The following is a 15,914-nucleotide window of genomic DNA, read 5'->3' as shown; positions in this document are numbered from 1 at the left end:
CGTCATTACCCCAACTCCAGGCTGAGGCCACGAGGCTCACTTTCCGCAGTTCTGTCACTGCGGGAGTGGCGGCCATGCTGTGGTGGGATCCGGTGCCCGCCCCACCGGGCCCAGAGCCTCTGTGTCCCTGCCACAAGCCAGGCGGCCCCTCCTCTCCGCCTCAGGGGGTTCTAGGGGGCACACGTGAGGATCCCAAGGCACAGGAAATGGAGGTGCCATCAGGACAGCCGCAAAGCGGTGGTGTCCCCCGGAGAGCTCCCACGAGGCTCAGGGGCAGGAGACAGGAGAAGGCAGGGTCCTGGGTTCAGGGCCAGGCCACCCCTCACCACTTGCCGCACTTCCTGGCTGCGGGTCCTCCGGCCCTGAGCCCGGCACTGACCCCGCCTCTCCCACAGGTACTTCTTCCTCTCTGTGGCCTCTGCCTTGGCCGGGCTGCTCTGCCTCACGGCCGTCCTGCTCTACGTCTCCATCCAGTTCTTCATCGACCCGGCGGAGCTCCGCACGCACCCCTGCTACAAAAGTACACAGCATCTCCTCTGTGACGGTGCTCCCTCTTGGGTCACTCACAAGTGTTAGCTTGTACCTCCAGCCATCTTTGGGGTAAAAGCCTTCCTTCCGGGGGGGGCGCCAGCCCGGCCCGGCCCCCGCTGGGTGAGCGGCGTGGCCGGGTAGGAGGGCAGCGGCCCCCGGCACCAGGAGGGGGTGCGGGACCTGCGGGTGCTCAGGGGCCAGGCTCCCAGGCCACCCCAGGCATTGGAGAGGAGCCCTCCTCCCCGGCGCCCTGCAGTTGGTCTGGGTGGGGAGCAGGGTAGGGCTGGGGAGGACAGGGCTGCCCAGGGATAGGTTCTGGGTGACATGTGATGCAGGTCTCTGCTAAGTGGGGGCAGGAGCCCAGCCTTAGGAACAGATGTGAGATTGGATGTGGCCTCAAAGATACGCCCATGATCTTACCCCCGGACCCGTGAGTGTGACCTTACTCGGGGAAAGGATCTTGAAGAATACCCAGGAGTGTGTGCAGCGAGGTGCTGGGTCTGTGCAGAACGTCTTTATGAGACAAGGGACACAGCCACAGCCCAGGGGTGCCTGGAGCCCCAGGAGCTGGGATTCAGGACAGATTGGCCCCCACAGCCTTGGAGGGAGCTGGGACCCGCCACACCCTGACCTCCACACAGCATCTCTGTTGTGTCACCTGGCAAGTGTGTGGCCCGGATACGGACGCAGGGGGGACCCCCAGAGGACCACCTGCATCTGTCTGGAGTGTTGGGGGACCTAAGCCCTTAGGGCGCAGACCAAGGCTGCCTGTCTCAGCCCAGGCCTCTCTCCAGAGCGCATCATGGCCCAGCATGTAGAGCAGAACAGAGGACCTTGTCACTCAGCTCAGAACATCCCAGGACCCCCCACTCTGCCCAGGCTCTAACATTGCTGCCAGGCCCAGCCTCGGGCTCCGGAGCAGGTCTGGACAGCGCCCTCCTCCCAGTGGAGTGAGCGGCCAGCCAGCCCACGGGGCCAGTGATGACCCCACATCTCCCTCCTCCAGAGCCTGTGCCGTTGGAGGGCTCCCGCTGTCGTCCAGTGCAGAGCCTGGCTGCCCTGTGCCTCTTCCTGGTGGCACTGTGCCCCATGCACCCTCGCCCCGAGGCCCACACAGCCCCTGGCTAGAGCCAAGCCCTTGCGGCATGGACTGTCTGATCTGCCTCTGCCTGGAAACGCATCTGGGTCCTTTCTGTGGTACAACGGAGCAGCGGGGCCTTGGCGAGGCCGGGAGCCACTCAGCAGACCAGCTGCTCAGGCTCCGGGCACAGCCAGCTGGGGCGCCCCGCCTGCCATCCTTCCTAGTCTCCACGCGCAGCCTCCAGAGCAGTCAAGGCTGGGCACGGGAGTTCCACGTGAAGGCCCTCCCCACCACGGGGTCGCTCAGTGCCCCCCACGCTCCAAAACGTGGCTTGCACCTGGAGAGCGGCGACCTCTGTGCAGCCAAGTGCCCCAGCAGCACCTTGGCGCCTCCCGTCCTGGGCATTAGCCGGGCCGTGCTGCAGTGAGCTGTGCGGACAGACGGTGGGGTGACTGCCGGAGCCCAGCAGCCTCTCTGGCCGCAGCAGGTGCACAGAGGCCAAGTGACCCTGGCTTCTCTCTGGGACTTGCTGGCTCTGGAGCCACAACGGGACCAGCTACATGTGAGAATGCCTGAGGAATGAGGCGATGATCTGGGTGGGGTGTGCTGTTCCGGAAGATTCCACGGGGCTGCATCACCGCCAGTTCCCTGGGAGACTGCTGTTATTGGTGGGAAGTCATCAAAACGTCACCAGCTGACGGGACAAGCGTGGGGTCGGCCAGCTCCACGCACAGGCTCTGCAGCCGCCGTGGCGTGCAGTGACGCAGCACAGGCCTGGCCGCCGCCGCCGCCGCCTGGGTCTCCACACAAGGGCCCGGAGTCAGGGCATTTCAGCCAGAATTCCGTCTCCGGGAATCTGCCTCCAGAACCCTCAGCGCTTTCCTTAATAACACGTAGTTCCGCAGTGCAGGCGACCATGCTCCGGAAATGCCCCGAGGTGCTGGCTGCGGCCTTCAGGGTCTCTGGGAGAGCGAGCCTGGCTGGTTGAGGGGACAGTCTGGCAAGGACCAACGAGGATCTGGCTGGCGGGCAGGTTGGGTGTGGGAGACGGGCACGGGGCCAGGCTCTGGGACCTGGACACTTGGTCCCCCTCCTCCCGCCCGTAAAGTGGGATGGCAGAGAGCTGCGAGGGCACTTAGGTAAGGCAGGGCATGCGCGGGCGAGGAAGAGGGGCTCCCTGGGGCTCGTTTTCTCCTCCTGCCACCGCGCTGTCTGCTGAGGAGAGGCGCAGCCGTGCCCTGGGTGCCGGACACCGTGCGTGTCTCCCTTGCCTCCACAGAGGTCTCCGACAAGAACACCTGGCTGCTGTTCCTCCCCCTTTTCCCTGTAAAGGTGAAGACTCCCGTGGTCCTGGGCATTGGGGTGTTGGTGCTGCTGTTGGACGTCATCGGCCTCCTGCTGCTGGGGCACCTGCTTGTCTTCCATCTGTATCTAAGTACGTGTCCCAGCCCCTATGTCTGCCTGTGCCAAGGCAGATGATGGCTCAGCTGGCCGCTGCCAGAGAGGAGCACAAAAGACAAGTCGAGAAGAGACACCCCTCAAGGGACAGCAGGGCTGGTTGTGTTCTGAGACCTGCAGGGACCTCGAGTTAGAAGGTTCAGAGATGAAGGAGTGGAATCTGAGGCAGGAACAGGGCACTTTGAGAAAAGAACGGGGGATTTAGAAAAGCACCAAATCCTAACAATGAGAAACAGCCAACCAGGGCCGGAGTTTCTGCTGGCCAACCTCGCCGCGGGGAGACGGGTGGTTTTCTGGTGTCCACATGGCACTGCATGCTGTGGCTCCACCGCTCCCTGACACAGGAGCAGGACGTCTGCACCCCACGAAGCCCTCCCTTGAATGCAGGTGACAGACTGTGGCCTGGATGTAGGAGAGGCCAGCACTGGTGGGGCCCATGCGGCCGTTGGAGCCGGTCTGGTGCAGGGACTATCCTTGCGTCCTCTGCGGAGCCAGGGCCAGATCGACTCAGGCCCTTCTTAAAGCTTCCACACACTGGCCAAGGGGATGGGGTGCATTTGGGGACACAGTCACAGCATACATGATAGCCAGCAGGTGGCTAGTCGGGCAGGTCCAGAAGCCTGCTGCAGCCAATCAGGATGGGCAGATGCAAGACTGGAGGACAAGTCCACAGGGCTCCTGGTCACCTGCGATCTGGGGACAAGGACCAAGAGGCTCTAGCTCAGGCACCCAGGAGCATAGTGGTGCCATACTCACTATGGTGGCATGCACCGGAGACCCCTGGAAGGGAGAAGCACACTGAGCTTAGGGCTCAAGGTGTTGCAGATAGGGGATTTGGACATCAGAGATCAGACCTCCGGAACAAAGTGGGGATATTAGCTCTTGTTAGTCACAGTAAAATTACCCCAAAATGTAGGCACTTGAGACAACAGTCTTAGTGCCTGGCAGTTTCTGTGGGTCCCTTGTCCCTTCGTTCATGTGCCAGGAGGGGCTGCGGTCTCATCCAACAGGGGACAATTCACTTCTAGGGTCATCACCAGGGCAGTGGCAGGTCAGCTCCTGACCTTGGCTCCTTGTGAGTTGGTAGCCAGTGCCTCCTGCCAGTCCTTGTTGTGCAGACGCTCCAGCTCAACAGAGCGTCCAACAGGGCAGCGGGCTTCACCGGAGCAGGCAAGAGAGCAAGGCAGAGCCGGCCTTTTGTAGCACAGTCATGGGAGTGACACCCCATCACCTCTACTGCAAGGCGCTGGGGTCAGCCTGCCCTCCAGAGGGTGGGACCACATGAATGCCCTGAGGTGGGGGCCTGGAGCTGGCAGCTAGATGCTCCACTTTGAAGCTTGGGAAAAGGACACCCAGACGAGTCTGCAGTACAAGAGGAGGAGTGGGGACGCTGGCGAGGGCAAGCTGTCCCGGAAGGACGTGCGGGAGTGCCAGCAGCAGGGGTTAGGGAAAGCCACCTTCACACAGGTGGGGGAGAGCCTCCCGAAGGCCAGCGTCCCTGAGCTCCCATGCTAGAGCCTCGTAAGGCCAGAGCGAACACGAGGGACTCTCGGTGCACACTGTGCTCTGGCCTCGCTTCCTCAACGGCCGCTCCTCTTGTTACTGTCAGATGAAAGTGTGCCACAAAACTCAGAGGAGTGTGAGCTCGGGCAGACACACAGCGTGTGCTTACCCTCCGACGGGGATGGTGACGGGGCAAATCCGGGTGAAGGGCCGAGAGTTTTCGTTAGCATGTAGCCCAGGGCAGCTCTGCACCCTCAAGCCGACACAGGTTCTGAGGGAGTGTGAAGAATGCAGCAGGAGCCAGGAGGAGTTAATTGAGAAAGAGAAGCCAAAGCAAACAAAAGCAGAAGCGCTCGCACAAGCCACCAGGGAAGGGGATGGGCTCTGCCCTGCCTGCACTCACCCCACCCGGGAAGCAGCCTCTGGGGGCTCCACAGGGCGTGGGGAGTGGCCCGCCCTCCGGCTGCTCCTCGAGCTGCAAATAGGCTTCTGTAGGTGGGCTTTCTCACTTTCCGGAAATAAATAGAAACCATCTGTCATGTTTGTTGGTTTTAGGAAAAGAGTAATGGGAAGTTGGGCACCTCCCCTGAGGTGCGTGGCTGAAAGGGGCCCATTTCACGAACCGTGCTGCCGAGAGCTCGGAGATGTTCTTTCAGCAACCTGGGGTGCCACTGCCACGATGCTGGAGCCAGTGGCCCGGCCTAGCTGCGCTGGGCACAGCCCTCAGTGTCAGTCCACATGGACTTTAGAGGCCTGGGAAGGAGGCAGGGCAGCTGCTCCCAGGGTGGGGGGACCCCAGGCCTTGGGGGTGTAAGGAACTGCTGTCTGCTGCCCACAGGCCAGACAAGGTCTGGAGTGGCCATCCAGCACCCCCCCCCCCAGTGTTCCAGGTTAAGCAGCAGCTCCCAGCACCCTGGGGGAGCCCTGGAAGGCCAGGTTGTGGCATGTGGGCCACTCTGCTTGCTTGTGTAATCCCAACTGTGTTTCCTTCACTCTCCTGTCCAGTGGCCAAGAAGCTGAGCACGTTTGACTACATGACACAGGGCCGCCAGCAACAGACTCCAAGAGCTGCAGCAGAGAAGGAAGAGCTGTCCGTCCAAACGAGACTCCCACAGGTACCGAGGTGCCCCTCTTCTTCACCACTCATATTATCTAGGCCTGGGACAACGCCCAGGGTCACCTTGTAGCTGGGACTTCTCAAGCACAGAGCTTTGTGTGTGGGCTCAGTGTTCTGTGTGTGTGTCTGTATATGTGAGTCTGCATGGCGTGCGACGCAGTGTGCGTGCGTGTGCGTGCGACATCTCTACATTCACTATCCATAGAATCCAGCTAGCAGGGCGGACTCCTTTGAGGCCCACATATTTCTGCACCTGGTTCTCATAGAAACTAAAAACATTTGCTTTTCTAAAGGTCACCATTCAGAAAATGAAAATATAAGCCACAGACATGAATATAAGTCATATAACGGTGTCCAGAATATATAAAGAACTTTCGATAATGACCCAGCGCTTTAATTTTTTAAATGGGCAAAAGGTTTGAACCAGCTCTTCAGTGAGGAGGGCCGATGGGCGGCGAACAAGCCCAGGAAAGGACGGCGCGCAGGGACCCTTCCAGCACTAGAGCGGCTGCGCCCAGGACGAACGGGGCGCGGAGGCTGCCGAGGTCACACAGCGCCGGTGGGGAGTCCAGTTAGGTCGCCCTGAGAAGCGGCTCGTCATTTTCTTAAAAAGTAGAATCTAGGGGTGTCTGGGTGGCTCCGTCTATTAAGCAGCGGCCTCGGCTCACGGCATGATCTAGGGGTCCTGGGATCGAGTCCCGCCTGGTGCTCCTCGCTCAGCTGCTCTCTCCGCCGCTCCCCTGCTTGTGCTCGTTCTCCGCGTCCAGTAGAATCTCTCGGAGAAGGGAAACCCCCACTTACCGCTGAGGTCAGCCACCCCGCCCCCAGTTTCTGACCCCACAGAAGTGAAAACACGGGTCCCGACCCAGTGCGACACTCCCCGGGACCAGGGGCCTGCGAGGTGCCGCCGCTCAGAGTTAACTAGTAACCGACTCCCGCCCCGTCGGCCCTGGGCCCGCTCTCTGGGGGTCGCCCGCCGCGAGCCGAGGCGTCCGTCCGCACGCAGGGGAGCCGCAGGGGAGCCGCAGGTCAGCCGCAGGGGAGCCGCAGGGGAGCCGCAGGGGACCCGCAGGTCAGCCGCAGGGGAGCCGCAGGGGAGCCGCAGGCGCCCGCGCCGCCGCCCGGCCGGAAAACCACCTTCCTCCGTGCCCCCGCGACCCTCACCCGCGTCCGTGCTCCCGAGGGCGGGGCGCTGCCGGTTCGTCACCGAGCGAGGGCGCGCGGCCCCGCTCCCGGGGGGAGACCCGCTTCCGGCCGCTCCCGGGAGGGAGACCCGCTTCCGGCCGGTCCCCGACCCCGCCCGCCGCGCCCCTGCGTCCCCGCCCCCGGCCGTTCGCGCTCCGCGGCTCTGGGCGACTCGTTCCCGCTTTACTTTCCCGCACGGACCCTAGAACCGCTTCGTGCGCTTCCGAGACACGCGGGGGTCGAAGCGGGGCTTCCCGAGGCGTTCCCCGGGCGGGAGCAGGCGCGAGGCCCGGGGTCACGGGGTCACAGCGCGGCGCCCCCGGCCGGAAGTCGGTCTCCCCCGGGGGAGCGGCCGGAAGTGCCGGCGGTGCGGCGAGGGGTCGCGTCCCGGAGGGCCGGGGGCGGGGACCCGCCGCTTCTGGCCGCCCCTCGCGCGCGGCGGTGTCTTCCGAGTGACTCGGTCGCGTGCCTCGGTGCGCCACGCGCAAGCCGTGACCGTGTCGTGCAGCCCCGGCCGCCCTGCGCGGACCTTCCACGTGCCAGCCGCGCGGTTAAAAGGGGAAGACTCGGTCTGCGAAGGGCGTTCCCCGGTCATGGGGAGAATGACCGCCGGTGTCGTCGCGTCCGGGGGAGAAGGCGCCGCGCTCCTGCCGCCGGGCCCCTGGTGGCGGAGGCGTCGGGCGGACGGCGGGGCGCGGGCGGCGGGGAGCGGCGGCCTTGCTCTAGCGCACGAGCGTCCCGGGGCGCCCTGGCCGCGAGGAGCCCCTGCCCGGACCCCGCCGGCCTTCTGCTCCCGACAGAGCTGCAGTGTGTCCGCGTGCCCGCCCCTGGGGATCAAGGACTGTGTTCAAATCCCTCGACCGGATGCCGACCCACGCCGACTCCGAGCCGGCCGGCGGCTGCCGCATGTTGGGGCTCTAGAACTCTGTGGAGGGCTTTCCCGAGTGCTTTTCTCTACTAGTGCTTATCAGATCAGCTTGTTGGGAGTGTGTCCTCTGACTGCTCATCGGCTGTGGAGGGAGGATCATATGTATAAAGCCCTCTCTTGCCTCATTTCTCAGGTGTTCCGCTCCGCTACTGTCCACCAAGGGGTTTGTATCAATGTTCTATTGCTGCATGACAAATAGGCACAGATCTAGTGGCTTGAAGCAAGACTCATGATCTCCAGGTGTGCGTGGATCACGTGCCTGGGCAAGTGCACTGGGGTCCGTGCCTGGTGCCTCTGGAGGCGCCACCAGGGTTCACCAGGTCAGCTTTCCTTTCTGGAGGGAAAGAATTCTGGGGAAGAATTGCTTCTAGGCTGACTCGGAATGCAGATTTGTTGTTTTCCCACAGTTTCCACATTGCCCTGCGGTCTCTAGTGATAACGGGGTCTGGTCTTTTCACATTTCAGATCTCTTGGACTTCCTCCTCTTCCTCATTTCTCAGCTTGTAGGGGTTTGTGAGATTACACTGGACATACTTGGATAACCAAGGACCATCTCCTGCACTCGTTTTCTAGAGCTGCTACCACAAAGGAGCCCGGAATGCTGTGGGCTCCAAGGCCCATCCTTTGTCCACTCATAACTCAGCCCTGCTGCCCCCGCAGGCTCGTGAACGCAGGGGTCCAGGGTGGGGCACCACAGCCAGAGGAGTGACTCTGTGGCCTCTCGCTGGCAAGCGCTTAGAGACCTTTACCGGTGGAGCTGTTGCAGGGTTCCTCACATTGTGTAGTCCACCCCGGAGCACAAAGACAACCTCCCAAGAGCTGCTGGCTCAGAGGCTTTGCAGATGAGGGCGTCCCAATAATGGCGAGTGAATGGCATTGGGCAGCCTCAGGGGCACGCTCTGAGCTCACTGCCCAAGGCAGGGCTCTTCTTTGCTGAGAGGAGTCTTTCCTTCCTTTTGCCTCATGCCTGCAGAGAAGAACACAAGGATCCCCGGCCACTCCAGAAGTGCCCGAGTCCCTGTTCCACCACTGCCATCCACCCAGAGGGCTCCCTGATGCTAAAGGTGAGCTCAGAGCCATAGGGCAGGGGGTCTGAATCAAGGAGGAGAGCCAAAAGGAGGGTCAGAAAGTGCTTGGGATGGCTTGTTCGACTGATCTGAAGCATTTGCTTGGTCCCTGTTGGGTCCGTTATCAAAGGAACGAGACTGAGACAAAGTTACGCAAAGCCTTATTCTATGCCAAGCATTAGAAGTCCGACTGACCGGCCAGGGCTGCCTCCGAAGAGAGCGACACCCCTTGGTCTTACAGGCTAGTTTTTATAGGGCACAACTGCAGACATCTATGTATGTGGCTTTGGCTGATGGGATGTCTCCTACCTGTGTGTTTTAGTAACGGTTACCTGGAACTGATGCTAGTAACTGTTGAGGTGTTTATTAAACCACAAAATGGCCTTGTTTTAGGTATGTGTTTTAGTAATAGTTACCTGGAACTGATATCAATAACTGTTGAGGCATTTATTAAACAACAAAATGTCTACCTAGGCAACATGGAGTCACTATGGCTAAGTAGGCCCAGGCAGGCCCTAGGGGGTTAACGTGGAATCGACCCCAACACCCCCCCACCTTTTCTTTGGAGATTAGTCAATTCTTTGACTTTTTAAAGAATCAGTTAGTGCTGCAATTAGGATGGGAACCACAGGTTTTGTCCGTTTTATTTCTGTAGTAAGATGCTGGAGTCCCTCGGGTCCTCTATAGGATGACAGTAAACAGTCCCTTCCAATGAGACTTCAAGTTTTTCACTCCTTGGCGGCGTATCCAAACCAATCTTTGGGTTGGTAAGGATGTGGTATTTACCTCCATTTTCATCTCAGTGTAGGCAGTTTGGATCCCTGCATGGGCTCTTTTTCAGACAGACTGTAGTGCTTGTAGTGACTGGAATACAGACTGATCAGTCATTTTTGTTAGGGTAACCTTTTGTAGCCATGAGCAGAGTGGAGGGGGTCTCCCGAACATTATTTTAAATGGGGTAACCTTGGGGCGCCTGGGTGGCTCAGTGGGTTAAGCTGCTGCCTTCGGCTCAGGTCATGATCTCAGGGTCCTGGGATCGAGTCCTGCATCAGGCTCTCTGCTCAGCAGGGGAGTCTGCTTCCCCCTCTCTCTCTCTGCCTGCCTCTCTGCCTGCTTGTGATCTCTCTCTGTCAAATAAATAAATAAAATCTTTAAAAAAATTTAAAAAAAATAAATGGGGTAACCTTGTTTAAGTAGGGTGTACATCGCGCCCTAAGGAGGGCGAAGGGCCAGGAGATCCATCCATCCACCACCAGTTTTCAGAATTAACTCTGTCAAGGTTTCCTGAAGAGTCCGGCTCACTCTCTCTACCTGTCCGGAACTCTGGAGCCAGTAGGCACAGTGTAGTTTTCAATCCGTGCCCACGGCCTTGGCCAATGCCCGTGAGACTGAACTCACAAATGCTGGGCCGTTGTCTGACCCGATCACAAGAGGCAACCCAAACCTAGGAATTAATTTTTTAGTAGTTTTTGGCTACTATTTCTGCTGTTCCATGCTTGGCAGAAGAAGTTTTTACTCCGTCTGAAGAGGCATCTACAAAAAACTAACATATTATTTGATTTTTGTAAAATCCACTTCCCAATAAACTCCTAGTTTTTAACCCTTTTTTCTTTTGCTTTTTCCATCCTAGTTTTCCCGCTTCTACTGCCTGACATTGAGCACATCTATTAACTATATCCTGAGCCATATGCCCTAATTTAGATACCTGAAATTGCTTGCCCATGAGTTTTTTCAGTTTCTGTGTCCCTAAATGAGTGCCCTGATGTATTTGGTTTACTAATTTTTTTAATTTATTTTATTTTATTTTATTTTTTAGTCTTTGAGGGAGAATTAACTTTTTTTTTGTCCTGGTCTTAGCTCAAACCCCTTTATAGTTTAATTTAGTCCATTTTTGTAAATATTTTAAATCTTCCTCTAAATAATCTGGTTTTTCTGGTAGGGCTGGAGCTGGGAGTGTAACCAGTTCCTGAGCCATTTTTCTGGCTGCTTGCTCTGCTGGTTGATCTGCTAATTGGTTTTCTTTTGAAATCAGATCAGTCCCCTTTTGGTGTCCCGGGCAATGCATAATGGCCACCTCTTTTGGGTTCCAAATAGTCTGTAGGAGAACCAGTTTTTTTTTGGTTTTTATTTATTTATTTATTTATTTTTATTATTATTTTTTTGCTGTTAATAGGCCACTTTCTTTATAAATAGCCCCACGTATATGAAGAGTAGCAAAGACATACCTGCTGTTCCTAGAGATGTGTGGCAGGGCCGCCTTTCAGAGTTCCTGCTCAGGAGAAACCATTGCAGCCACCGCATACCTCTTTTCATCGGCCATGTAGCTACCCCCATCTGTGAACAAAGTCATCTCCACATCCGGGAGGGGAGTGTCTGTGAGATCCGGCCTTATTCCTGTGACCTGGGTTAGGACCTCCCTGCAGTAGCGTGGGTGGGGCAGGGGTATCGGTTGGTTACCTGTTTCCTGGACTCACAGTGAACGCACTCCTTCTTGGAGATCAAAGCCTAAATAAGTGGCTTGTCCCCCGCAAGCATGACTCATAGTCCTCAGCAGCTATTAGCAAGTGCTGTGGTTAGTCCGCTCCTCTGGCAGCAACATGGCTGGATTTAGCACCGCCGGGGACCGGAGAGTCACTTTCGGTTCGTTGAGGAGGAGGGCCTGATACCCCATCACTCGGGCGTTGTTCTTGTCCAGGTGAGCTGACCTTGGAACACTTTCTGTGGGTTGGACCACTCAAGAGCAAAGAGGGGCTGAGACTCGCTTGTATCCTTGAGATCTAAGACAGTGTACATGGTTCTCTTGGGGCTCAGGAGGGAGAGTAGGGTAGAGGGGTTAGGCGCCATCGGGTGGATATCTTTAATCCACTTGTTAGCTTCCCACAAGTCCTGACCGGGTCGGGACTCCCCAGTTTGGGCCTTTTGACGGGAGCAAAGGTGTGTTCTCTGGAGATCCCTGCCTTTGCTTCCCAGGGCAGGGAGCACTGCCGGACGCGAACAGACACAGGCCATATTTAAGGTCCTTTCTGTTGTTTGTTTACGTCTTTTTGTGCCATTGGCCCCTGTACCCAGACCTCCTCTTCAGAGAGTTTTTTCATAGGCTCTAGTAATGATGAAATGGGGCTCCCGTGTCCATCAAAAAGTCAATTGATTTTTCCTCCACCTCAGCTCTTACCCGAGGTTCAGGGAGGGGCTCTGAGCCATGGTCCCTTCAGTCTCTGGTGGCCGGCGTGGCCGTCGTCTTTCTGGGGCCACTTCTCGGCCCAGTGTCCGCTTCCCTTGCAGTAAGCACACTGACCTGAAGCTAGGACTTCTCATCGGCTCTGTCTATGATCAGATTCGTTTCATTGATCATTTTTACCTTTTTCCTTTTTATTGACCTCTTTTCCTTTGCTTTTCCCCCGTCTCATGTGACGCCAAAACTTTGACTATTTTTCTAGTCGGTTTTTCATCTTCTTGTGTATCTCGGTTGTTAACACCTTCTCTGCTATTCCCACTCACTCAGTCAAATTTTTCCCTTCAATTTCTTCAATTTTTTGAAGTTTTCTCCTTCTATCTGGGGCTGACTGACTGTCAAAGGCAAGATTTATTGCCTCTGATTTTGGGGGCGCCTCAGGGTCGATCGGGCTCTACATTTGATTGGCTTCCATGAGCCCCGGAGACCCATCCTTATCTTGAGTCACCGCACTTATCTTAGATAGATTTATGGGTCTCCCTGCAGTCGCATGGAGGCCTCCCTGCAGAGCCTGGCGGTAGAAACAGACTCTCCTTACCTATATCAGAGTTTGGTTCCAGTCAGGGGGTTCCTTTGGGCAGTAGTTCTTCATTCACCGGGGATTGAGGTCCCATGTTACTAATTCTGGTTTAGTTTGAATGTAGTTTTAGTTAGTTCTGGAAATTTTTATCCATTTCACTTTCAGGATTTCAACATATCGAAGACCTGTATTTGTCCTGGAAGTCTCCCATATGAATTTTCTTCAAGGCAGAATTTATTTTATAAGAAAATTAAAATAATTATAAATGACAAAAATTCAAAATAGATATGGTTTTACAGTTTAACTGACAAGAAAATTAGGTTACTTTTGTGACACATAACATTTCAATAATTACAATATCAAGTTGACCTTATCAAAAGGTTAAAACATTAGGAAATGCATAGAATTTCTATTAATAGTTATAGCATTTACCCATGTGTAACCCAAGGTTTATTAGTGGTTTAGCAGTATTTTTTGAGTAATTAGCATACCAAGGAAAAGCCTTATGAGTCAAAGAGATCTTATTTACAATTTAAATCTTGTTGACAATTGCTAAAATTTAAGTTTTAAAGCACATGCTTAAATAGGATTACAGATAAAACAAAATATAGAAACTGGTTTCTCTGGGCAGGCAAAGAGAAAACCATTTATATTCTCTCCTTAACAGTAGATCAATTAATCTAAGAAAACCTTGGGTTTTTTTTGAACAGAAAAAAGCAGATTTTTTTATACAGTTTTTTTTTGTTTTGTTTTGTTTTGTTTTGTTTTGTTTAGTTTATGTAATAGTCAACATTTACTTGAGTGGACCACCAATATAGATTTTCCATGACATAGGGCTTTAGTCCTTTTTTCTTAAGAACAGAAACATTTTACAGGAAAAGATTTATTAGTCTTTTTTTTTCCTTCTTGTGAATACATCCATCAAAACTGATCTAATATGGTTAAATTTCCAACATATTTCATTGTTTTTTTTTCAAACCTATAAACCAGAGCAAATAAAGGTCACTTTCCCCAAGCCTTTTATGACTTACTAAATACCCTCAAGTTTAGTTTTTATTATTTTCTTTCAAGTTCTGGTGCAACCAGATATTTTTATTTTAAGACAAAACTTTTTACTCTCTTAAGCCCTTTTTTTTGTGTGTGTACAATTTTTCTAAACTTACTATCAGTTATCAGTCAACTGCTTTTCCTCTGGTTTTTTAGACAACATTAAAACTTTTAATAAAAACCTTAATGGCATTTTCTTTTGGTAGTCTAGAATACATGGAATCATTTCATGTGATTTATTATTCTGAGGTGCTACATTTTAAAATTCATTTTAATTTTAGTCTGTCCTGACCATACCTAAAATTTCTTTTTTGAAGATTTTTCTTCACAAACCTTTTACAACTTTTTTGCATTTAGGTTTTGTCCCAAGCCATTTAAAAAAAATTATTTTTTCTTATTTAGGAAAAAATTACCTTTTCTCTTTAACAAAATGTATTTTTTTAATGTATCTCCTACTTTTTACATATAGGGTTGTTTTTCTACTTTTATCAGTCTTAGTTACAGTTAGTAGAATTTTTTATTCTTAGAAACACTTTAGTCTCTAGTGATGGCTAAGTATTAACCAATTGTGAACAGTTACAACAGAATTCTGTAGATGGCAAATTTATGAGTCAGTTAAACAAAAAACTTGTTTACCAACAGATTTAAATAGTTTTAGTTTCTTTGCAGTAAGAAGTTAAAAGCACAAACCTGGTTCCAGTAATTAATGCTTTAGTATTTTATCCCTTTTGGTTAAGATATCCCATTTGGTTAGATGTCCAACAAATTTAAGTCCATTTGTCATCCAAGTAAACCTTTAGTGTTCCAGGTTACTAAAGACTTTGAAAGCTATTTTAACAATTACCTATTAAAGCTTTGAGACAGACAATTAATCATTATTTCAGTTATTTCTTTGCTAACAGATTTTAACAAATAACATGAGCTTATTTGACATTCAGTAAACTTTGAAGTTTCACATTTACTGCTGTAACTTTAAAGACATGTCTATTTTAATTAAACCAACAAACTTAATTTAGTTTAAATTCTGATTTACGTTTCACCTGGACCCACTCCACTTTTAATGTTTGCCTGAGACACGGGGTGGGAAGATCTGGAGTGGGGGGTGTTAGGTCCAGGGGTGCTTTTTTTGTTTCTTGACAGTGAAGAGAGAAGGAGCCGTGGTGCAGGAAGCACCGAGGATGGTCTACAAGTCAGTTATGCAGGCTGCACCCAAGCTGGTGCAGAAACAGGAGGAGGAGACAGAACAAACAAAGTGCTGCCAGAAGGCCTCACCAGCAAGGAGGAGGGGCTAGGCAGTCCAGGTCGGGCCAGAGAAGGCAAGGAACTTTCCCTAAACAAAGGGAGTTTTGGCAGCTCCTTGGGGATATTCCTTAAAGTCTCTGTCTCGAGTTAGACCAACCACAGTTGGCTCCAGTTATAGCCATTAACATAAGAAATGAGCAAGGGAGAAGTCCTACATTTATTAGGAGGAACAGAGAGATGAAAGTCAGAGACCCCTTACTCTCTGGTTGTCCCATTTCTTCAAACACAACAGACAACAAAAAGACAAGACACAGACAACCACAGACCCAGCAGCCCTTACCCAGAACCTGCCGCTGGTGGATATTTTCTCAGTCCCCTACAAACATTCACCAGTGTGGATTTTCTCGGTCCCCTAGAAACGAGTAACAAAACAGAGAACAAAAAGACAAGACAAAGACACACAGACCCAGCGGTCCTCACCCGCTGGTGGGGGTTTTCCCGGCTCCCTACAGATGGGGGTTACCTGGCCCTGTACAGACCCAGATGACCACCTAGGGGGGTCCTAGGACCTAGGACCCACCAGACGATCTACCAGAAGAGGGATGGGGCATCCCCACATCCACTCCAGCCCTGGGGAGCATGGCTGTGTCCAGCTTCTCCCCGGTGGGCCATACCCTGGAGCTCCACAACCAGACAGACCAGATCTCACAGAATATGGAGATCTTACCTCTGGAGGCTTTTCCCAGAAATTCTGATGCTGGCTCAGTTCTCGTTGTTTGATCCCAGACGAGCCCCCATATGTTGGGTCTGTTATCAAAGGAATGAGACTGAGACAAAGTTACGCAAAACCTTATTCTATGCCAAGCATTAGAAGTTAGATTGACCGGCCAGGGAAATGAGGCTGAGACAAAGTAAAAGTTATGTAAAGCTTTATTCTATGCCAAGCATTAGAAGTCAGACTGACCAGCCAGGGCCGCCTCTGAAGAGAGTGATGCCCCTTGGT

The 15,914-nt window shown here is 53.4% G+C and overlaps 1 protein-coding gene across 1 annotated transcript in view; it reads left to right on the top strand.

Annotated features, from left to right (window-relative positions):
- Window positions 1-393: 393 nt before the first annotated feature.
- LOC132028152 (uncharacterized) overlaps window positions 394-15,914 on the top strand; it is a gene marked incomplete at its 5' end in the record, with an annotated part of 43,676 nt that continues 28,155 nt past the window's right edge. Inside the window, 3 exons of the mRNA XM_059416765.1 lie at window positions 394-520; window positions 2,892-3,047; window positions 5,579-5,688. Of these exons, the coding sequence (XP_059272748.1) occupies window positions 394-520; window positions 2,892-3,047; window positions 5,579-5,688 (393 nt within the window). The remainder of the gene's footprint in view (window positions 521-2,891; window positions 3,048-5,578; window positions 5,689-15,914) is intronic.

This window comes from Mustela nigripes, chromosome 12 (assembly GCF_022355385.1).
Source record: "Mustela nigripes isolate SB6536 chromosome 12, MUSNIG.SB6536, whole genome shotgun sequence".
NCBI classification, from domain to species: Eukaryota; Metazoa; Chordata; class Mammalia; order Carnivora; family Mustelidae; genus Mustela; species Mustela nigripes.
The sequence above is the reverse complement of the archived record's forward strand: the minus strand, read 5'-3'. Positions and strand labels throughout refer to the sequence as shown.